Here is a 25178-nt window from a genome sequence, read left to right as displayed (position 1 = left end):
ACACATAAGTTGGTAAGGCAATAGGGAGACGGTGTTGGATTCCAGCGCTAGTTTGAAACCACCCCTCTAGTCCTTGGAAATGGCTCGTTCCTCCAACCTAGTAGGCGAGTGACATGGAGCTCTAACCACTCGGCTATCAGGTCGTGTAAATTGATAAATGAACACTGAGGATTTTACTGTGTATAAATCCTGAAATGTACGGTGTACATTACATTACGTACTAATATTTCAGCTGACAAACACAACAATACACTTTCCACTGTGGAGTGTGGACTGCTTCTTTTTCATACCCATCCTGGTGCAAAGTGTCAAAACACAAACAAATTCATACATTAGACCAACAAATATCAATTTGATATTAGTTAAAAACCACACCTCTCAAACCTCTTAAACCATTACAATGATGTTAAATTTCTATTTGCATTAATGAAATATATAGGATTTATCTAATTAATGGCTCTTTATGTTTTTGACATTTACATTGTTTTAGTGTCAGGTTGGAATGTTTGTTCTACCAACATAGTCGGAATAATGGGATTTCGGAATTACAACCGGACCCCAACACGATTTAACTATAGTGATATCTTTGTCAGCTGTGTGAGCGCCTACCAGAGAGATTGTTGATATTTCAATATCCAGGTGAGAAGTAGATGCATAGGAGTCTGGCTCACCTGTCTCCATTTCGATCTGCTACACAGCTCAGACCAGGTGACTCGCTCAGCCGGGCGTACACCCTTTGTTGTCCTGCAACAAGAGAAAGCCCTTCTTCTGAGCCTGCCCCTCCGCCTCCTCCTCCTCCACCTCCTCCTCCAGCTCCACCTTGTGTTGTGTTAGTGAGTGCTGACGTCTCCGAACCCGCCTCTGACCCCTGACCATTGTTCAGCCCGTTTAGGTTGATCCCGGGGAGGGTGCCCCCGAGTGAGGCCGGCGTGGCAGTGCTGAGCGAGTCAACGCCCATCTCTGAATCATCCTCGGCCAGATCCATGGAGCCCCCACCCCCTCCGCTGGCCGCACTGGCCGCACTGGCCGGTCGGCCCAGGCTCCCGTACGGCAGCCCCAGCAGGCCTTCTGAATCATCAGCATTGCTGCACTCCAGTGAGGAGTCCTCCACAGCCACCAGGGAGGGGCTGTTGCCTGAGGGCCACACCTGCGCAGACATCTCCATGAGTGTGTCCTCCTCTGTGGTGGCAATGGGCGCACAGTCTAGGCTGGAGACTTCCTGCCAGTAGGGCTCGGCGCCCAGCGGGGAGGGCAGGCTGTACTGCATGGAGGCGGGTGAGAGTAGTTCTTCCGGCACCATTCCGTAACCTGGAGCGAGACAGAGAGAGGCACACTGACACGGGCCCCCCGCCTCGCTCCCCACCTCACCCCCACAGCACCAGAACCCCATGGGTGGGGGGGGAAGTGCCCCTGCCGTGGAGCAGGGCAACTTAGGGGAGGGGGCAGAGGGGAGCCCAGGGGATTAATGGGGAAAATGGGGAATAAAAGGGGCAGGGGACTTAGGGCAGGGGAGCAAGGGCAGCTTTTAGGGGGAAGGGGGGAGAGGGGTGTGTCAAGCCAGATCTGCCAGCACTGACAGTGAGTGCAGCAGTGATAGCAGCAGCAGTCACAGCCAGGCTGACTGAGAGTGGCTGATGCTGCTCTGCTGACTGCAGGTAGAGGACCAGGGGTTACTGCCTCTGCCCCCATCCTGGGGCCGGGACACACACCTGTCCAGCAGGGAAAACACTTATTCACACGTACTCATGCCATACATACATCTTTCTCTCTCTCCGGCTCTCTTTCTCACTCACTCACACGCACGCATGCACGCATACAAGCATGTAGTAGATTATTATTATTATGTTTTACATATTGTAGTCAGGCTGGATTGCATGCATGCAGGCAAAGTCATTCTCTCTCCTGCGAGCATTATTTCATTCTCCTGTTATCTGTCACACAATTATAATTGCACAGTTTCACGGCACGCCCCTCACTCATCCATACACGGAAATGTAAAAAATAATAATATATATATTCAATAAAAACTATTTACATATATTTTTGGTGTTCACTGAATACAAATTCACTCACACACTATAACAACAATCTTATATTAGTGCCATCATTTTAGACAGTTTAAAAAATATATATACAGGTATATAACTATATCTAACAGTGAGACTTCAAAAAGTTAATTAACAGACTCAGGTCACTCCACAACCATCTGTAATGCATTCAGAGACATCTCACACAGAAAACAAGGCACGGGTGCAGTTTTTTCATGGTGTTGCAACTGTATGTTGTTTGTTGGTAGACGTCAGATAAAAACTGCACAGTAGAGTTCTGTGAACTCTCCACTACGGAAAATGTTTTTCAGGAACCCTCATTTGAATGGCTTAGTAATTTAGATTTTCAATCCTATTATCCATTAACCACAAATGATCTATTTTGCATCCATTTTGTATCCAAGTGATACTGAGCACACAAACTGGAAGTAAATAAAAACAATATTTTGTGTAGTGATAAATGGCAAGGAGGCATTGTGACATGTCGGAGGGGACATACACGGAACAACGGATGAAGTTGTGAAGAATATAAAAGAGAGAGGTCTGCAGCTATGTGGCCATTAATGTGGCAACATGTGGCGACGCGCGTGCGTGCATGCGTGCGAGAGAGAGAGAGAGAGAGAGAGAGAGAGAGAGAAAGAGATGTATTACTGTCAGTGAGTACTGCTGAGAGTGCAGAGGATATTAGTGTCACTGTCCCTAACTAACACCATAGCTAACTATTAATATTACCTATATTATTCATATAGTATCCGGTTTAGTTATAAAATGTCAAAAACCACACTTGACTCACAAAACACTAATATGACTACAGCATAATATGAAGCACAACACCAAAGCAAGTTTGTTTAAAGTAAAAGTACTGTAAAGTTGTATCTTAAAATAAAGCTTTCTGATCAAATGTGTTCAGCCAGTTTGTTACAATGTTCCCTTGTTAGAATTGTTGGTTTAGCTGCAAAGTGGCTCAGTGCAAGATTATTGTCTGTCTGTCTGTCTGTCTGTCTGTGTGTAGACTTAAACAGTATGACACTGTGACTGCATATTTGACTATCAGAGGGTGCTGCAGCTCAAGTATGCACACCTCAATTTTGCCATTTCACCCCTGCAAAGGCTTAGGAAGTTTTGAATATCTGTAAATTTGATTTAAAGCATTAAATGAAGTCAAAACTGGAAGTTTGCGTAAGGTTGCTAAAACTTGGCTGTGTCAGTGTGAGCCTGACAGTTTATATTGCTGATGTAAATGTGATTAATGATATACATAGCTTGCGATGTTAGTTCAGGCAGAGAGAGGGTAACATGATTGTGCATTACTATGTGGGTGTATACAGTGTTCTGCAAGTCCCATACGGCATACGTCATATACTGTGCTGACGTGGCAATCAGCTGACCAATTGGTTGGGGTTGTTATTGTTTGTTATCTATCTGAAATTGTGCTGAGCAGGAAGAAAGATTTAGCAGAGCCTGAACGCCAAGATAAAATATTATATCCACACTTGTATTTTCATAATAAAATATTGGTTCAATCTATTTATCTAGAGTTATCTGACTGAACTGTATTTGTGTGTTTAAAAAAAAAAGTATGACAATTTTGAATTCATATATGACTGATTTAAAATTCTATGTATTTGTGAATCTCTTCCTGTGAGTAGAAAGAAAAGACAGTGAATGACTGGAAAGGTGGAGTCATGCAGTCAGTGGTGGTGATTATACATGGATGTGATGACCTGACCCTCATGATACAAAGACAAACAAACACAGGGAAGAAATGCACCTGAAGCTCACAATACAGTGAAGAGACACACATAGCAATCACGCACGCACGCACGCACACGCACACGCACGCACGCACGCACGCACGCACGCACACACGCGCACACACACACACACACACACACACACACACACACACACACACACACACACACACACACACACACACACACACACACACACACAGAAAAAATAAATAACGGCACATGAACACAAACAAATACAGAAACACAGGACAATCTCCAAATTACAATTGAAATACACTTAAACACACTCACATGAGCAGACACAGACTGACTGCACACTCTAAACACATAAGGTGGGAAGGGGGAATTAAACCATGGGTGGTGGACACTATTCTGTTGGCTATGTACCTCAAAGACACAAAATACTTAGAAATGCACAGTCAGATGGATGTACAGTACATAGAATCAAAGGTGTACAAAACAGGTCACAACATTCATACATGAACAGAGCAGTCACAGTTCTCAAAAAAAGGTTTTCTGATAACCTTTTTTTATTATTATTTTAACCCCCCCATAGAGGACAGAAATTTGAAGACGACGGAGGTGCCAGGCTGTAAGGTCATTCTCAGACATGCATGCCATGCAACAATAACAAGAAAGACTCTAGGTCATGCTTAAAATGCATCCAGACAACCTAGACGTCATCTCCCATAAGCCACTGTGCCTGCACTGCTGTTTGTCTCCATGGCAAACATGGGCAAAGGCAGGAAATGAGGCTAGGTTTCATCCAGCATGCAGACAGGCAAGAATGCAGGGGTAGAAGGGAATGGGAAAAGAGGAAGGATAGGACAGGAAGGGGTATAGTCAGAAAGACAGGTACAGAAAAGAGGGAACAGAGAAAAGAAGAGGACAGAGGCAGAGCAAGAGATTCAAAGGGGAGATGGACACAGACAGAAAGAGTGAGAGAGTGAGGGACACCTCCCCCTTCCCAGGGGGTGCTGAATACACAGTGTGTGAGGGGAATTGGTCACAGAGCAGACAATTAAAAAGTGGAGTTTTCAGGAGTAAAAAATAATAATAAGAAAAAGGAATAAAAATGCAACAACTGTTTAAAAAAAAAAAGAGGGCCATAGGTCAACATGAGGTCAGCATGAGGTCAGAGTTCGAAGAGGAGGATTGAGAAGGAGGAAGAGTAGGGCGGCTGGGCTGCAGATGACATGTCCAGAGAAACACACACAGAGAGAGAAGGATAGAAATTCACAGGGACCGGCACAGGGCTCCCAACAGGACATCATCAACCCTGACAAGACTCAAACTGCACCCCATGCAAACACAGGCAGACAGAATTGAAATATTCCATTAAATCTGTCTCTGTAACGATCTTATTCACTTATTACTTTGAAAACTGCCAACGCTTGTGAAGGAAACCCGGGAAATCTTAACCTGGAATTGCTTATACCGACGACAGTGAACTACTAGACTTAAGGAAGAGTCACTGAAAAAAAATGGTAATGAATAAAGATAAGAGATACAGATGGCTAGTCTGAATGGAACTGTAAAACGGATTCTCCTACTCTAGATGATACTTAAAACTTGCTGCAGCTGAAACACACTGTTCCTCAGATGATACAAATGTGCACCTGCCATTTGATTCATAAACTTGGATAGTAAATCATAAACCACTTTGTAATCATGGTGTGATTAGCTGAAGATGCAGTTGACCAAATTTGCACGTGTGCCATTGCCCATTGTACTCTTGCGTCATACTTTGGAGGGTGGCAGGTGTGTGGGACGAGTATGACACAAGAGCAGAAATGGCCACTGTGTGGATGTGGTCAACTCCCAGCCTTGATGGAGGTATTGTCCGGTAAATGTGCGACCAAAGTTATGTCAAAGCAAAAGACCTTTGGGAGGCAGGTATAGACAACACAAATAAGACAGGCAGCCAGACAGACGGACGGGTATCAGATTCACTGCAGCTGTGATCTGAATGTCTCCCTTTTGAACCTTTGTGCCTCATGGTCATGTCTCTATGCATCATTACATCACCAGGTATTGCTCCAGTTTGCACAGAGAGGACCTGGCACCTGTTGGAATGACCCACGGCCACACTGGACACGAGAGCAGAGAAGAGAGGCCAGTGCTCTCCAGTGAGGGTCAGTCCAGTGATGAAGGAGCTCACGCGGGTCCAGAGGTGAAACTGGAGTCAATCAGATGTATGTTATGCATGTGGTGAAGGAAACCATGAGGTAAAGGAGTAAAAGACTGAGTTCTGACAACTGGTGTGAGCGCCAGTTAGGGTACACTTAACGCTAAAGGCAGATTCATATCATGTATGGCAATGATTCATTTTATGAGTCATTTTATGAGTCATTCTACAGTCCATATAACATACTGAAATGTTTACCACATCAATTACCATATCAATTACTTTTCAAATAATTGATGAAAAACATATTCCTGTATTAAATATTAATTAAAATGGTGCATTACAATAGGTTATGACGTATAAAAGATAAAATGGACTTTGTGGTTTTAGTGGATGTTCAAAAAGAAGTAATTAATCTGACTGATTCTTTGACAGTGTCAAATCTGACCTGTCTTTACATCAGTAAGATCTTAGCCTCATTGACAACTTTAAAGGTTTTCTGTTTATTATTTCACTGTATTTGTCTCAAACAACCACCCAGTGAATAAACACATCATGGAAGTACAACAGAGGCATTTGTAGGAGTGTCCTGAGTCTCTCTCCAGGTTGAAGGGGTAAAAACCTGTAGATTTGTGTCAGTGTTTGTACAGAACTGTGTTTATGAAGAATACATAACAGGAGCAACAGGCAAAAAAAAAGAGAGATAAATACAGAGCAAAACCATCCACGGTATGCATTTGGGGAGACGGAACGTTTGTACTGGAAGGGTGGGACTCATACAAAGAGTATGCAAAAAAGGGCTGCATTTTGGGAGGACGGGGGCACTTACCATTGGTGATGCCGGGGGACAGGTGGTCTCTGTCATTGTGTCTGCGTCTGCTAGGCTCACGGCCTTGTCTCCCAACCTGAGGAGGCTGGCCCTCCAACATGCTGACTATATCCATACGGTCGATGCTCTTTAAAGCCACGTACAAGCTCTCCACTGTGATGAAGAAACATGGAGACAGATGGAATAGAGAAAGAAGAGAGAAAGAGAGATGGTGAGAGAGGAGATGGAAGAGAGAGGGGGCCGGGCAGACGTGGACAGAGGGGGGGGAGGCACGGCAAGACAAAGAAGCAGGGTCCGTACCAAAACTGAGAAAAAAGTTGGGGTATCCGAGGATAAATAGCATTACCATTAAGGGGACACAAAAAAAGACATCATGGACTTGTTAAAGTTATACATATGACTTTAACTTGATGATGATCAGGGAGGATATGGGAGGTCAAATGGAGTTTAGAACAATCTCACATCTCTTATACTGACTCTTTGCCCTCTTTCCTTCACGAGTAGCCCAGAGGTTGAGCAGCGTAGAGCTCTGCTCCAGCAGTGAGTTAGGATTCTCCACACGGATCTTGTTGATGTCATCAACGCTAAACTGAAGCTCTCGTGCCAACTCTGTTTAGACAGGGATACGGAAGGGTAAGGTTTAGCAACAGAGGGAATTATACAAATAATTTTATATTTTGCAATATTCTGGACCATGTTTGGAAAACACACATGCACGCACACACGCACACACGCTCGCTCACTCACCAGCCCAGCTCAGCCCCAACTGTTCTGCAATCAAAGCCATTTTCAACTCTGTCCTTTCCATGGCACTCATTGATGCTGCAGAAACCAGACCACAACTGAGCTTCAACATTTTGAGACAATACAATCAAAGTAGTGATTTTCACTGCATGAGGCACATAGGATCTTAAATGCTGTAGTGCTGCTCTGGACAGATGTGTATATACAGTAGTAAGATTAGAAACGTGCAACTTTAAAGGAAAAACAAAACAGGCATTGTACTTATTGTCTAGCTATAGATGACATCATAAGCAAATAAGCATGTGCAGGCATTTTCAGTTGGGAGAGTCTCATACCCATAGCAGGCTCATTCAGGGCACTGTATCTTTCCCTTAGGGCAAGCGGTGTCAGTGTTCGCCTCCTGTCTTCACTCCCTACAATCTGCCAAACACAAGCAAGCACTGAAATCTGTCTCCTCAAGGAACTCGAGATGCAACATCATCATGTGTTTGACTAGGTCGGTACCTTGATACACGGAGGCATGGTGATGTTGAGGTTACAAAGATACCTTACCTTCATACACGGAGGCATGGTGATGTTGAGGTTACAAAGATACCTTACCTTGATACACGGAGGCATGGTGATGTTGAGGTTACAGAGCACATGTTGACTGTCTTCATACTTGGTGGACTTGCGCAGGAAAGACAGGAATCCAGTCGGATCCTTACTGCTGTCTCTCACCTTAATTTGACAAACAAACAGCAGAAGCATGCTCGAGTACACACACTCATCAGGGGTGGGTGCTGGGCATTATTAAGCCTCAGACACAGGGGGAATTAGTTGTGAGGTCTAATGTGAACAACACCTTGACAGAGACAGGGAGCCGGTTATCTTTGAAAGCCTGGAAGCTGAAGCAGCGAGGCTGCTGGGTGGCCTTCCTCACCGGCACAAGGTTCCCCGAACATTCCAGGTGAAGTGGCATACCCTCCATCACCTGTAGAGGGCGATACTGGCATCAACCAATGTGGAGGACGGACAGCACAAAATGGCTCCGGCAGGAAGCAATAGTGTGAGAAACATTCACGATTCCGAATCTAAACTAAATAAATAATAACATTAGGTGTCCTTATCACAGATGTCCACAGCAATGGACATCAGTGACATCAATCTTCTTAGGTGTTGGTTTGAACAGGAAATTGTATAAAGATGAAGCTATATACAGTGGGAATTTTAAACCTATATTCTTCTGAGGAAATATATTCTTCACTGCTGGCCCTTGAGCAGCACTACAAGGGGTCACATGGCTTGTTGCATGGGCACCATGGGAAACAGTTGGCGAAGAAGGAGAGTTTCCCTGGCAAATGTTTCTCAGCTGTTCTAGGATTTCAACTTGCAGCCTTTCCATCACAACCACTTCTCTGTAATGTCTATCCTTCTGTCACTCCATATTGTGTTCCTTTTCAGCCAGTGCAGCTGACTAAGCTAAAAAAACGAAACAAAAAAAAACATACATTGCTGCCTATAGGCCTAGTTTCTTTACAGACATCAGGATTAGAATTGAGGATTGGTCTGTAAACCCATTCAGTGCAGCTGGATGCTTTCATTTCAATTTAGTGCTGGGCAATTTACTGAAAATATATTGAAACCGATATTTTGAATATTGCCATTTCATTTTCTCATAATGTCAATGAATTGACACAATACACTTTGTAGATTTTTCACCATCGACAAAATAGATTATTCTGATTAACCACTTTGTTTTATACTTGTTTCGTAACTACACTGTATTTCTGCCTGCCTACTGACCTCTATGTCTCTGCTTCGAGCCACCTCTGTGAAGTTCTCATGTTGTTCCAGGGTTTTGTCCATCTTGTCATCGGTCATGCAATAGCAGCGTAGGCGGCCCTCTCGGACCTCATTCATCTTAGCAAACACCACAAACTTGGCCATGTAGGGTACAGCCGACAGCTCCCTGTAGAGCAGGTCAGCAAAAGAAACCGCCTCGGCTGTTCGCGGACAGTCTGCCAGCCAGAATCTGAGAGGAAATAACAATACGTGTTTTAACCATCACACATAAAACTACATTTTGAGTTTTTGAACTTGTCAGGAAATAGCTATATCCTAGCTGCTGTTTGGGAAATGTCAAACGCTTGGTAATACACCTAAATAAATATATAGATATAAGACAGGTGTACTGTAGGTCCTTTGACCTACCTTGCTGACACATTGGTTGTGAAACTGGCACAGTCATTGGCATACATGAGCTTTGTGGTTCCAGTGATGTCCTCCCATTGGGCTGGAGCTGTGCCACCTGTGGCGCAAGCAGGAGGGACATATTGGTTAACCACCTAAGCCTGACACCGTTGTATGCCGAAAATAGGTGATCTACAAGCTCACAACGCATCGCCATACGACACGTTGTGAACTTGTAGATCTGCTATTTTCGCCGCACGACACTGTCGTAAGACGAGTATAAATTAAGCATATTGTTGCTGTCGGGCAGAAACTTCGTCATACTGCAGTGTCACGCGAAATTAGCTAAATCTACAAGCTCACGTGTGAGCTTGTAGATTGGCTATTTTTTGCTATTTTATGTTGGGGTTTTTTAAGTGAAAGTGTAAGTGGTTAAGTATAAAGAACCAGAGATTTGTGACTAAATAATAACTACATTGGATCCAGTGAAACACAGATTATTTTTTCCATTTCCTGAAAAGTAACGGTTTTGGATGTACAAGGTTTCTGTCCGACAGAGACGATATAGGCCTAAACGATATTTGCGTGACATGCCCAAAATAGGGACACATGGAAATCCGTTATTTCCGGTGAGAGGTTGCGCTTGATTTATGGAGCATGCTTTTTATGCCGACATGTCCTGGAATGAAAGACAAATGTATTTTTTTTGCAAACTGACAAGTTTCACGATAGTAAAGCGATTCTTTTGATACATAAATCTTCACTCTCAGGAAAGAAAAAGGGAATCAATTGTCATATGCGTGTGTTGCAAAAGAGTTGGAGGTGTTTCTTGTATGGATTTGGCTCCTTTTCATGGCTTGTGAACTTGAAAAACACTGTAGGACAGAAAAATATATCTACCGTGTATTTAACATTATATACTCACAAACGCAACGCTAATACCTGTGTTGTTTGCACTTCCAAGACAATGGCCGATTTGTACACGCTACCAAACTTGTATGTGTGTCTCAAAGAATTACACTGTTGAGTTAATCAGATCCCTCTTTTTACACACAGCCCCAGTGCACAGTACCTATGACGGAGCAAAGCAAACGTAGACTGGTTGTGTCCCCTTCCCCAGAGTCTCGGGGGCTCTCCTTCCAGGATGGAGGTAGGGGGATGCGAAGGCCGATGGGCCGGTGAAACTTGCGTCGTCTAGGCTCAACCGTCACCACAGGGCTAAAGTTTGCCTGGTTACCCAGCAACTTGGCAACCAGCTCATCTGGAACTGGCTGAGCCTGAGGGCAGAAGACATTTTGGGGAAGGGAGTGCATGACATATAATCATATCATGATGATGATGATGTGGCGGTGGTGGTGAAGATAGACAGAAGAGAGACAGGCCAAGGGATAGAATGTTGACAGACACAAAGTTTGGTAAAGAAGTGAGAACAGGAGATGGTGGGATGTGTATGTCCCATCGGACATACACAACGGAAGAGTAAAAAAAGATGAAGAAAGGACAACCAAATGGGAGAGAAAGAGTTCCATAGTGAATAGAATGTGCTATACAATCTATCTAAAAGATAATTTCAACACAAATAGCTTCTTTTTTTTAGATGTGTTTATTGTAAATGTAACAAAAAGTGTTATAATTCTATTACAAAACAAGCAGACACAATAAACATGTTAATGTAATAAAATTTGTATAAGCACATCTAATGTAGAACATAGATAAAACTAGAACTGCACTCTGCCGAGTGCATACTTGCTTGTTGCACACTAGTAGGCCATAAATGGCCTACTAGTGCGCAAGCAGAGCGCGCAAGTACTTTCGACCGCTGGAAACAATCACATCTCAGTATCTCTGTGAAGGAACGTTTGAAATGTATAATCATTACGTGTAACTATTTGCTACCTAACTACTTTTTTACAGAAAAATGAATCATTGATATGTGATGAAAAAGAAAAGGTATATAAACTGAATTAAAATATATTATACAGTATAATTATTTTATTACTTATTGTAAATTGTCAATTGTTTTAAATGTATTTCATTTTGTACTATAGTGATATTAATACTAAATCATGATCAGAGTAATATGTGTCTCTAACTTCAATTTCTGTAATAATACTTTCAAATTTGTTGAAATATACATGATCTAAAATACTTCCGAAATCTGTAGTTGGATTTGTATCTCAGTGATGACGTAAGAGAAATGGTCAGCTGTGTAATCCCAGCAGACCAGGCACAGATTTACAAATTACAAATCACATTACAACTACATACAGAGTATGTAGTTGCTTCACTTTCCTGAAAGCTTCACTTTGAAGAGACCAAGCGAAATGATTACTTGCACGCTCTGCTTGCGCAAGTAATAATACAATATAATGTAACAGGACAGGGGGAAGCCATGAGGGAATAAAGATAATTATAACCATATCTATTTATCTTTATTTACATTCAGTTTAACTGTCACTGTATTTAGCTTTGAAAGTTGAGAGCATAGTACTATATGTTTGCAATCAATGCGCCATGCATGGAATATATGACTTATAAAGCTATAAATAGAGCTATGTCTACATTCAACTGAAAGACAGCTGTTGAAATAATATAATATATTATATAATATTTTTTAAACATATATTTAAATATAAAACTGAAGGTCCATTTATATTTATCCTGTGCTCCCCATTCAAGTGACGTTTACATATATTTTATGCCCTTAAAATGTATTGCATATGACCTTGAAATTATGAGGTTGTACACTTTCATCAAAACAATATTTGTTCACAAGATTTTGTTTTATTGCGACGGTAGGTAAAAACCTGCAAAACCTATCCGTCCGTCATTCAGGTCACTCCTCCATATATGGTTGTCAGTCCATTACGCCTCGTGACATCACGCGCCTCCATATATGGTTGTCAGTCCATTACGCCTCGTGACATCATGCCTCGTGACACCACCATATATGGCCGTCAGTCTATCACACCTTGTGACACGCTCCATATATATCCATCTCCATATATGAAGACAATGACTTTATCAAACCCTGGATAGCCATACATGGGGAAGACTGGATCATCACCTAGATCTGCATACGGTATATGGAGCCGGCCAGCAATTCCACATCTGACCTCAAACCTCAAACCTTTAGATCTCCATATATGGAGCTGACCTGTTATGACAATCTATATGTTGATCCTTTCCCACCGGTCCTTCCTCTTCGATCTTTTGACCTGTCCATTCCCTCTAGCCAGGCCCTCCCCAGAGTTATTAGTGCAGCCGCGCTAACCTGGGCCCTCATCAAACCCTGTACACTCAAGACACTGCCCCCGCTGCCAACGTTAGATCTCCATATATGGAGCTGACCTGTTCTGACATTCCATATGTTGATCTGACCTCATAAAACCCTGTAGACTCAAGACACGATCCATATGGCCAGACCTCATCAAACCCTGTACACTGCACTGCCCCCACTGCCACCCTTCGATCTCGATATATGGAGCTGACCTGTTCTGACGTTCCACGTTGATCGGACCCCCATGCCAAAGCGCCAGAGCTTGCCCAGCAGTCTGCCCGCCCAGGCGGATGCATGCACGCGACCTCACCCTCATATTTTCTTTTCCCAAATAGTCAACTAATCTATGCTATCAAGTAGACCATAAAATGAGAATAAGATAGTGTAATAAAGAAATTGATTGGTGTTTACCCAGCATTCAAAAACATAACTTTTCAAATTATCATATGCAACAAAGAGAAGCATTTCCGATTGGATTCTCTTGTAATTAGAAAAAACTACGTTTTACATGATATATGATTGGGTCATATCATTATACAATTACTAAACTTACGTTTTACATGATATATGATTGGGTCATATCATTATACAATTACTAAACTGGAATTGAATTAATTGTCTGTTCAATTCATAATTTCACCCTTAGTTGGATCCTTATATGATTCTTATTGGTTTAGCCAGCTTACAAAATCGAGTTGGGATATTTGCCCTGGTAAGTTACCTAAGTTCATTATTAAGTGCCTTTACTGTATCAGTTTTGCTACAGTATGTGGGATAATGTGGAAATGGTCATTATCTCAACATAACTGCAGGAAAATGAAGCCTTATAATTCCATATGTCCAGTCCACCAATTATCCTGGGAAATTATAAAACATGCTTAAACTGAAAAACATGTCTGTTCACACTTGTCATTGTTTAACTGTTTTTTGTTTTTTCATGTTTATCACACTTATGTTTTTTTGTTATACTGTATGTGGAACATTTACATTGCCTGTTATTTTTTTCATTTTTATTTAACTGAATTACTTATCATTATCTAATCTGAAATTGTCGAACAAAAATGCCTAATAAAAACAGTATTAAAAAAAAAAAAAAAAAAACTGAAAAACATGATAAAAAAATGATTTCACTGAATCAGAAAAAAAGATATCGGAAAATAATTAATTAAAAACTGATATTTGTAAAACCAAAACATGTGAAAATGGTGTCGGATGAACACAAAACATTATGTGAAATACAAAACAAAAAGGTCCAGAAAATAATTCTTAAAAATGCAAAGAAAAAATAAAATAAATCCTAACGCAACCAAGCTGCCCACAGCTCAACTTAAAGATGGAGTGCTACAATTTTTGTATTTTTCCAGTTTTTCATGTGTCTATAAGTTGACAGTACTTCATTAGACACCCTGGAGTCGTTTTTATGTGCAATGGTGTATTAAATTTGTATTTAGGGTTTCTTCCTGGAGGCTGAACCCTTGACAGTCAAACGGGCCAATGAAATAAACAGTAATATAGACACATTATCAGCCCCTCCCCTAACCCCTCCCCCTTTATCATACAACTACAGCTGTGGGTGCGGCTTCAGTTCAGGTGGATCACCACCCATCACCACCCACCAGGCAAACCAGGCATACTTAATGAACTGGTGGGCGTGCCCACATAAAAACAACATTTTAACAAATACTGTACACTTTTTTGAAAGAATTATACCTCCTTTTATAACAATAAGACCTGATGATCATGTTTTAGGGTGGAAAAAAATCACGGCACTCCATCTTTAAGTACACCGAACATGTTTTCAGGTATTAAGGATTTTTCCTTCTCCTTCCTCCTCCTCCTCATCCTCCCATCTCACCTGCAGTCCCAGGCGGACGCGTTTGGTGACCGCTGTCTCAGGAAAAGAGGCCTGCACCATGGGCACCAGCTTGCTCGTCAGCGAGCCTCCCTCCGGTCCGATCAGGTCACTCTCCTGCTGGACACGTGACACGACCGCAAAGTACAGCGGGAAGTCGGTGGAGATGATGCGACGGATACGTTTCTTCCCAAGCTCCTCCTGACTCTCCAGTTCTGAAAGGTTAGAAATCTCATCAGGGTGATGTAAGATATAAGAGCAAAATGGTCACTGTCTCAATGAGGTCAGTTGTAGTGTCAGAAAATGTCAGACAAATGTGTCACAATACATTCGTCTCCTTACCCTCATCCATTCCATTGAGGATGGTCTCTAGCACATCGTCACCATAGCGATTACGGTGTTCCTTCCAGACGGAGCCGTTCTCACTCCTCAGCACCACTAGCTCGCGGTCTCCACGACCCAGAGCAGCGAAGTGCGGGATCTCAACGATGACCGGTCTGATGCACGGACACACAGGTTGTGCATGAGCATGAGCATGTGAAAAAATTGTTTTCATTATGCTATTTGCACCTCAACAGAGGATTGGGAGTTTAAACAATATTCTCACCCCAGGAACTGCATGCTGGCTGGTCCCAAGGAGATGATTCTGCTGGCCAGTCCTTCTCCTTCAACAAGTGGGGGTGGGGTGGTCAATTTCTGGGGCTTGACCAGGCGGCAGGTGATGCGGGTGGGGGCGGCACATGTTCGCGGAGGTATAATGACACGGAGCCCGTTGTGTCTGCTGCCTCTCATGGAGCCACCACGAGCATCTACCATGAAACTGACCAGGAACCTAGAACAGGCCAAGCTCATGCTCATACAAAGCTCATCACAAACAAGCTGACAATGTGTCACAGCGCGAATCACTGAGTTTATAGATCTGTTCATTTCTTTTGTGCAATTCTTCAATTATTTCGTAACTATATGGCCAAAAGTGGGCCGCTAGGGTGAATGTAGGTTAAGAAATGGATGGGCTGCATATTTACTGTTCTGACCCTGTGTGTATGGGACTGGCCACCGGGCTGACATTATCCGATGTCTCTGTTGCTGGGCTGCTGGGGATCAAGGAGTCATCATCATATTCCTTTGGTAGTGGAAGTGGAGTGTGTTGCTAAGAGAGACGGAAAGAAGGTCTTGTTGTTTATGGCAATGGCCAATGTAAAAACCTAAGCAACATTTTAGGTTGTTTGCTGTTGTTGCCCCAAAAGTGATATATTTAAAACAAAATCTAATTATACCTTTATCATACATTTGTTGGACAAATTTTGTAAAGCATTTCAGGTTAGGCATTGAAGACAAAAGCAACTACATTTGGAACATTATTGTTTTTGAGGCAGACCGCACTAATAAAAATAATTGTATCATGTAAAATACGTTGAAGTATACCGTAGTTGTTTTTATATATATTTTTTCTATCTACCAAAACCGTATACAAATAATAATATATTGATACGCAACCCATATGGATGCAATTTCTACAAGCGCCACAATGTGTCACATTGCGTTGCGATGTGACACGTTGTGATGCGTTATTACTTATGAGCTTGTATAGGCAATTTTAACTCTTTTTGATAAAGGGCTAGTTTGGGTCCCTGGCAGACACCAAATGTATCGGTTGGTTCACGAGCGAAAAGGTTTGGGAACAAGTTGTTCTACCTGATCCACCGCATGCTCCTGCAATATAACGGTCTCTGGAGAGACACAGGGGATCCTGGGAATGGATGGGGAATAGTTCCTGTCGGGGGAAAAAATTAAACAATAAAACAAGTGAAAAACAATAGACTGTCTTGATATTTCCACACCCCCCTCAACCTAGTCTTCCTCATCCCATCCGTCTATGGTGTCATTTCAATCTGTCCGTCTAGTAGTTGTTATATTATGTAGTATATTATGTTAATAACTCTCCCCCTGCTCCCCGCCCTGCCCCCTTAGCCTCTCTCGTACTCCAGTGATTTCTTGGGGGAGAGGAAATCGTCATCATGGTCTTTCATGTCATCCGTCTTCATGTACCTGGCCCCTTCCGTCCCCAACATCTCCTCTCCTTCAGAGAACAACATGCCAAAGAGAGCGAACAGAGCGTGGTCAGGTTGGTGAAACAGCAAGAGGGAGAGGAGGAGAAAAAAAAAACAGAACAACAAGCAGTGTTAATAAGCTGTTAGAACAGTTAGACTTTTAATATTTAAGGAGTTATGGCTGTTGCCGAGCTTAGCGATTAGTGACAATGCTACATATGGTGAGGTCAATGGCAAAACATCCAATATTGGCTACATAATATACAGACTTCCAAAACAGATGGACATTTAGACATGGAGAAGTGGAGAAGGCACTAGAGTAGACCACTATATTCACTTCACTGTACAGTTAAACATACGAAATATAGAGTAACACAAAAAGTCCAGTCAGAGAATATAACATTGTGTATAGGTGAACAGCAGTAGACTCATAGTCATTCATAAGTGTGCGTCATGAAGATAAATACAAATAAATACATAAAGTTTTCTAATTAATATACATGCACACACACACACACACACACACTCACACACACACACACACACACACACACACACACACACACACACACACACACACACACACACACACAAAATACCCCAAAACATCAGAAATTGACAAAACTAAACCAAAATAATCAAAACAAAACAGCATTTGCTCTTGTCTCAAGAGTTTACTCTATTCATCTTACTCTACTAATTTGGCTGTCTTGCTAGTAAATGATGTATAGATATACCCAGACTGTGTTGTATACCCTTTACTTACCCCCTCAAAAGAAACAAAACTGTTGAGAATTTGTGAATGTACAGTATCAGCGTGAGAAGAGTTAGCATAGCCTGTGTGCAGTCAAACTCTCTTGTGGAGTATGGAGTGTTTTATCACGTATGTGGGTGTGTGTCTGGGTAAGACGAATGTACCACTATAGTTTCACCCTTCCGGGTGTGAGATGTGCCTATAAGACAGCAACTAGTCTACTTTCTAAGTTTAGCTCAACGGCGACAATCTGTCAGTTAAATTATCAGAGGCTTAAATATACCAAGGTGTGACATTATTGTCACAAGGGTGTGCATTTTAATAGTTTTGCCCATTGATAAGAAACAATTCACCCCCCCCCCCCCCCCCCCCCCCCCTACACACACGCACAAACTAGAACAAATGAGACATGCACTCCTAAACTGATGCAGAAGATGATCCACAACACAATGGATACACATACCTATTGCACACATCAAAGCAATGACAACATACCAGGCAGTGTGAACACTGCTGATACAGAGCAGCTTTGGAACATTTGCATTTTTGTTTTACCAAAGAAGCCTGTCTTTAAGTTAATTTTCTTTAAAGTCATGGTTTTATTAATTTATACCTCTTCTCACAACCCTTTCAAAAGGGTCGTAAGATTAAGCGTAAAAGTCTCAAGTGTGGACCCAACAACACAGGTTTTCTCTTGGTGAAGATTGTGAAGGTCACTGATGGGAAAACATGACTGGGAACGACAGTCCTGTTGCCAGTCTCAGTAACATGGAGGGAAAGCATTACTGGGAACGACAGTCCTGTTGCCAGTCTCAGTAACATGGAGGGAAAACATTACTGGGAACGACAGTCCTGTTGCCAGTCTCAGTAACATGGAGGGAAAACATTACTGGGAACGACAGTCCTGTTGCCAGTCTCAGTAACATGGAGGGAAAACATTACTGAGAACGACAGTCCTGTTGCCAGTCTCAGTAACATGGAGGAAAAAAATATATCTACAGTTAGTGTAGTAATGAGGATGTCATTGAGCGGACAGACACGAGTGCTGTCGGTGCATGCCAATGAGAAACCAGAGCCACTTTCACAGTGAGCGCCACCAGAGAGAGAGAGGAGAGAGAGAGAGAAGGAGACACAGACAGACAGACAGACAGACAGACAGACAGACAGACAGACAGACAGACAGACAGACAGACAGACAGACAGACAGACAGACAGACAGACAAAGATGTAGACTAGGGAGAGCTTGAAATGGAGCCAGACAAATCATTACGACCTATAAGCACCGCACAGAGAAGAGAGAAGGAGACCGTCATACCTATGGTTAGCTGTGCAATTCCTACAAAAAAGGGAAGTGAAAGGCAAAAAAGGACTCGTTTAGGAGGCTCTGCACACATAGATGGCTTATGTGTTCAGTTCAAATATCATGAATTAAGCCTCATAAACTGAAAGCAAAATAAGGTGCAGCAAGAATTCAAGAAATGTACTTCTCAAAAAAATACATTGTTTGGCATAATGGGCATTTCACAGAATATCTCATACACATACACAAATACAGCGAGCACGTGTGTGTGTGTGTGTGTGTGTGTGTGTGTGTGTGTGTGTGTGTGTGTGTGTGTGTGTGTGTGTGTGTGTGTGTGTGTGTGTGTGTGAGTTTTACCTTCATCCTCGGATACATCTAATATCTCATCCACTGTTTCTGGGAAACTCATACGATGCTTCTCTGTCGTAGTCTGAGGGCGCACAAAGAGTAAGAGAGAGGTATAAGGTAATGCATTGGTTGATTGTGTATCAGTACTAGTATGATAGTAGTATGATTATCATATTCTACAATAAATGCCATTGGAGTGTTAAGACTGCACACAGCGGCAGAACTTCTCACCATTGACACCGTCTCCTCTGTGACCAGCTTCAGGACATCAATAACAGATATGTACCCCAACCTCTTAGCGATGCCCAAGGCTGATATACCATTCTATCACACAAAGACAAGTGAGAGGAGCAATCATTTTACAAAAAAATCAGACCCGTCTGAACTGAGTGGTACTGTACTTTACTTGTACGTGTGTGTGTGTGTGTGTGTGTGTGTGTGTGTGTGTGTGTGTGTGTGTGTGTGTGTGTGTGTGTGTGTGCGTGTGTCCGTGTGTGTCCGTGTGTGTGTGTGTGTGTGTGTGTGTGTGTGTGTGTGTGTGTGTGTGTGTGTGTGTGTGTGTGCGTGCGTGTGTGCGTGTTAGGGTGCGCACCAGTGACACTTGTAAATAACGGTATTTCCATGCTTAGACATACATACATACAGTACATACAGAGGGACACACATTACTGCGTATAAGTGTGGTTACTGTTAGCACCACTCAAAAAAAAAATGCATGTTTTTTGAAATAGCTGATAAAATTCCTTCCACCACGTCTTACATTCTCGATGTATAAAGTATTGCATATAAAACCATTCTCTATTTAGCTGAGAGTGTATCCAAATGAGCTCTCCAAATCTCTACGGCCCATCCAATTGAAGCTGTGACTGCCTCAGAGCATTCTGACAGACCACTCTCTTGTGGGTGTCAGTGAGTGTCATGTCATCCAGTGTCACCGTGCTTAGAGCTTTATTTAATCCACATTCCCCAGTCTGCTAGAAACGAAATCTAGACATTCCCACATTTACTGGGTTATACATAGTTACTCACTGTTGAGATCTCATTGGGCTCAGCTGCATGTTTCAGAAGTAAAGTCACAATGTCTGTGTGTCCCTGCTGAGCTGCCTGATGCAGGGGAGTGTAACCAACCTGGAAGGGAAAAGGGGGTATGTTTATAATATTTATTAGTCAATACAAAAGTCAATACAAAAACTGCTACGAGGACCATGAAAAGACAGGGTCCTCAATTTTCAATTAATCAGAACATTTAAAGACGTACAAATATACACTTATATCTATATGTATAGGTCGAAACGTTAGACATTTCTTTTTATACTAGCACCTAAATAAAAGGCTTAAATTGTCAGTGTCATATCCTTCTTCTACAGCTACAAATGTGTTTCAATATTTCATAATTATTATTTCGGTGTCGTCTAAAATTACCTTTGCAGACCACCATTTCTCCTATCAAATGAAAAACGTTTTAAGGTAATACATTATTAAATTATTTTTCATTTCAGTGAATCACTATGCATGTCTGTAGTTTGGGGCCTTAGCAGTAAAAATGAATTGACCCATTTGTAATCCTGAGTGTACAAATGTACCCTTACAGTTGTACCATATGACTTGTACCATTACATGTCAATTTGGTATCCCTTGTGGACTCTCATAGACTAATATTTGACTGTGTAACTGCCAGACTCTACTGTACATACATTCATGAAGTGGGAGAGACTCACTCTAGTTTTGCTGTTGACGTTGGCCTGTTGCGTCAGGAGGAACTTCACCATTTTGATGTTGCCATAGTGACATGCTACATGGAGAGGAGTGTAGCCCATCTAGACACAAATGAGCACAGAAGACAAAAGTAACCATTTTAGGGCTGCTAACATGCACCACGTTTTGCTTCGTGACGCCACTAGAGTTTTATCCTTCTGTTTATTTGAGTGCCTCCTTCTCACAATTTCTCAAAAACGTATATATATAAAAATTATGATGTTATTAAGTCACCTCAACTCACACCTCTCTCAGCTCATCCACCATGCTATTTCTTTCCCTTTAGTAGCGACTGCAGTACATAATTACATATTCCACCTATTCTCCTCTAGCAACATCACATTCTTCCATAATATGGCTTTGCCTAGTTTCTGTTCCATTGCATACACTGCCACATATATTGGCTATGCAGCCAATCGGTTAAGCCGACGGGTCGGGTTGGCTAATCAGGGAAGGTGATACATAGCTGATACATACAATCCCCAAAACACAAAGAATTTGTGCATCCTCCTCAGACCTGCAGTCAGACAGATATTTGTGGTTTTTCAATTTTCTGAAATTGTCATTCAACGGGTTACACCTCAGGATCATACTGTATAAGACAGTGGTTCCCAAACATTTTCATGTCAAGGACCCCCTAATTATCCCACGGACCCCCATTTGAAAAGATATGCCAAGGACCCCCATAAGAGAAGATTTTCACGGCTCTAGAAGTGATTCTCAACCCGTTTCATTTGAAGGACCCCCAGTTTTGTAGAGAAGGAGGGAGAACCGCACACTGTCACTTGCTGGTTCAAGAGTTTTTGTATTGTCCAATATGCAACGTTTCGGTCCTTCGACCTTCCTCGGGCATTGATGCCTGAGGAAGGTCGAAAGGACCTTCTGTACGTGTCTGCAGTCTGCTGCTTTGTCGCCGATGCACCTGTTGTTATTAGTAAGTCGAGTGTGAGGAGGTCTTCCTTTCAAAAAGGACCCCCAGTTTGACATGCATTAGTCTACGGACCCCCATTTAATGGCATTTCAATCTCTGGGACTGGGACCCCCAATTTATATTGTAAAATGAATGTTAATTTAACTCTGAGAGTGTACAAATGGAACCAAACGAACCCATTAGGGTCCGTTTGGTTCCATTTGTACATTCTCAGAGTTACAGACCCACAAGGGTCCATTTGGTTCCAAACTGTCATTTAGCTGGAGACCCCCTGGAACTCCCTTACGGACCCCTGGTGGTCCCCGGACCACACTTTGGGAACCACTGGTATAAGACACACATGCCAGGTCTGTCTGCGATGGCACCAAACTGACAGAAGTCTCTGCTGGAAACCATACAATTGCAATTGCAGTGTTGCTTAGTCTTGTACAAGTTCCACATTATTCCACATGACAGATTAAAGTAACTCTGACAGTAAGTAATCTTTCCCAAAACATGCTTGTTAAAGAGGCCATACCCGTGTAGCAGCGTAGACTGAGGCTCCTTGCTTCATCAAGATGTCAGCAATGCCAACATGACCTTCCTGTGCCACCAGGTGGAGTGGGGTCAGTCCACTCTGGAGGGGGCAAAACGGACAAATACGTAAAAACACAGCCCAAAGTAAAGATCATTTCACAGATATAATGGCCCTCATTTATAAACGCGGCGTACGCCAAAATATGGGTGCATGCCGGAATTGCCGCAATTCTTTCCGGCATTTATCATTTCCGCAAAACCTTGAACTTGAACGTGAGCCAGGACAAAAATCACGTTTTAATTATGTTTACTTAAATCACCAAATCAACAAAGAAAGTCAACCCCTGCATCATCTCTAGAGTGCTTGCCTTGTTGCCCAGGTTGACGTTGGCCTGTTTGGAGATGAGCAGGGTGACCATGTCGGGCCGGCCCTCCTGTGAGGCCAGGTGTAGAGGCGTGACCCCCTGGAGGGACTCGGCATTGGCTGAAGCTCCGTACTGCAGCAGACTGTTGGCCACTTCCACTTGGTTCTGCTTGGATGCTATGTGTAGTGGAGTGTAGCCATTCTGAAACACAGATATAGGTTGCACTTATCAACACATAATACAGTATGTTGTACAATGCGCATATGCATGACTACAGAGAGACAAGGGAGAGCTGCAGTGAGGAGCTTAACGTGCCCTATTTGTGAACAGAAAATGGCTTTTCAGCAACTGTCTGTGTGTGTGTCTGTGTGTGCATGCATGCGTGCGTGCGTGCGGGTTTTTGGGGACTCTCTTACTCTGGCTGCACTGTGTGGAGAGCCTCCCTTGCTGACCAGCAGGTTAACGACATCCAAGTTATTGTGATGCACAGCAACATGTAGCGGAGTCAGACCATTCTGGAGAGTAAAAGTGGTACACATTACTACACCATTTGCACTGTGCAGCAAAGGTTTGTTTATCACAGCACACTTTCATCTCTACACGTGCACTGTGCAGCAAAGGTTTGTTTATCACAGCACACTTTCATCTCTACACGTGCACTGTGCAGCAAAGGTTTGTTTATCACAGCACACTTTCATCTCTACACGTGCACTGTGCAGCAAAGGTTTGTTTATCACAGCACACTTTCATCTCTACACCCTTTTATCCCACACAGATGTGTCCTTTAAGCCTCACTACACTTTTACTACTACCTTGCCGGCAGCATTAGGATTGGCGCCGCTCTCCAACAACAACTCTGCCACGTCCACTTTGCCATATTTGGAGGCCACATGGAGTGCGGTGAAGCCTTTCTGCAGAGACACCAATGGGAATGGACATGCAGGATATTAAGAGAACACTAACAATTTGGGAGCACATGGTCCAAAATACATATAAACGGTAGACATTAATTCAGGTAAAATATGGCCCTATAGATAAAACAGCGTGGAAATAACCTGAATGTCTGTAAGGTTTTACCTTGGTCATCTTGGTTTGTTGAGCCTCCATTTCCAGGAGGATGCGTATTGTGTCTGCGTGACCCTCACGGGCAGCAATGTGCAGGGGAGTATGTCCTGCCGTGGTGGTGGAGTCGGGGTTGGCTTTGTGCTCCAATAGCAGCTTCACCAGCTCGTGGTGGCCCATCCGAGATGCACAATGCAGTGGTGTCTGGTCATCCTGGTCAGGGGAAGGAAGAGTAATAACAATAGCATAGTAGTATATATGTATAGTTTATGTATAGTTTCATTATATAGATATTCCACTGTTACTTTCTTAGCTTACGCATGTTTCATGATAAATGTTTTTATGTGATGTATTCCCATGCTTTTTTGTTCTTGCTTAATGTAAATCGCTCTGGATTAAGAGCGTCTGCTAAATGCCTAAATTATAAATTGTAACAAGGACAGCTCATAAATTACTGGATTAGGTGGTTTTGGTTTCGTTTCAACTGGATTTCAACAGTTTTAGCTTTTCCAATTTCTCGCTAATTATATTTGTTTGTTTAGGCTGTTTCAGGCTACCTTCTAAGAGCTTATATAGCCTCTCTGGTATAGGCTTGATTCATGAACATCCAGATGCCGTTCTAAAGACTGCAGAGTACCTTTTTCTGTCATGTGTGAAACTAAACCAATTCATTCATTCATTGCCATGTGTACAGACGCTGTCACTGCCAACCCCCTACTTACCAGTCTCAGGCAGTCACCAGTTCTTCCCCCTGCAGGAGGCGCTAGTAGAGCAAAAAGATTGCCCTCCCCACCTTCCTTCCCAACCTCAAGGAGGAATCAAACCCCAGACTCCACTATGGTGGGCAGGAACTTGTGCCACCCGGACGCCCAAATGACAGGTTTTCAATTGACAGTTTTGACAGATATGTGGTTGTTCCTAGTCTGTGTTGTATACTTCACTTATACCATACTTCAAGTATGAGCGTTGTTCATGTTCATGCATGGGTGTGAACTGTGCTGTGAATTTGTCGAAACGAAATCTCTACCTTAGCTTTTGCGTCCACTGGTGCCGCATTCTCAAGTAGGAACTCTGCCACCTCACAGTGTCCCGCCCGAGAAGCCATATGGAGAGGAGTCTCCACTTTCTGAGCACATTCAGACAAAAACACAACAACTCAAATAAGGGGTATTCATTATATACAGAGAGGCGGTTCCTACAGCTGTGATAAACCTTTTGCTGTGAACTCACCACATTGGAGGCACTCGGGGACGCTCCCTTTTGCAGCAAGATCGTCACTATCTTGA

The 25178-nt window shown here is 42.7% G+C and overlaps 1 protein-coding gene across 18 annotated transcripts in view; it reads right to left on the bottom strand.

Moving 5' to 3' along the window:
• Positions 1-25178, bottom strand: part of ank1a (ankyrin 1, erythrocytic a) — a 68727-nt gene that overhangs the window by 14346 nt on the left and 29203 nt on the right. For 7 of the 18 annotated variants that reach the window (XM_080764955.1, XM_080764970.1, XM_080764968.1 and 4 more), the window contains 28 exons: positions 25123-25178; positions 24920-25018; positions 23908-24105; positions 23640-23741; positions 23247-23345; positions 22834-23031; positions 22467-22565; positions 20982-21080; positions 20293-20391; positions 19495-19587; positions 19273-19345; positions 18931-18951; positions 16794-16890; positions 16506-16584; positions 15836-15960; positions 15418-15642; positions 15153-15307; positions 14814-15025; positions 10751-10955; positions 9700-9796; positions 9292-9520; positions 8351-8479; positions 8107-8226; positions 7842-7926; positions 7510-7584; positions 7240-7371; positions 6763-6915; positions 672-1308 (listed from right to left, as the gene is read on the bottom strand). The exon at positions 25123-25178 is cut by the window's right edge and continues 43 nt beyond it. In XM_080764955.1, coding sequence (XP_080621081.1) covers positions 672-1308; positions 6763-6915; positions 7240-7371; positions 7510-7584; positions 7842-7926; positions 8107-8226; positions 8351-8479; positions 9292-9520; positions 9700-9796; positions 10751-10955; positions 14814-15025; positions 15153-15307; positions 15418-15642; positions 15836-15960; positions 16506-16584; positions 16794-16890; positions 18931-18951; positions 19273-19345; positions 19495-19587; positions 20293-20391; positions 20982-21080; positions 22467-22565; positions 22834-23031; positions 23247-23345; positions 23640-23741; positions 23908-24105; positions 24920-25018; positions 25123-25178 — 3991 coding nt within the window. The other 11 variants (XM_080764961.1, XM_080764966.1, XM_080764965.1 and 8 more) reach the window with 11 other exon arrangements.

This window comes from Protomyctophum bolini, assembly GCF_963924005.1.
Source record: "Protomyctophum bolini genome assembly, chromosome: 6".
Lineage (NCBI taxonomy): Eukaryota > Metazoa > Chordata > Actinopteri > Myctophiformes > Myctophidae > Protomyctophum > Protomyctophum bolini.
This window is presented reverse-complemented; position numbering and strand designations above follow the sequence as displayed.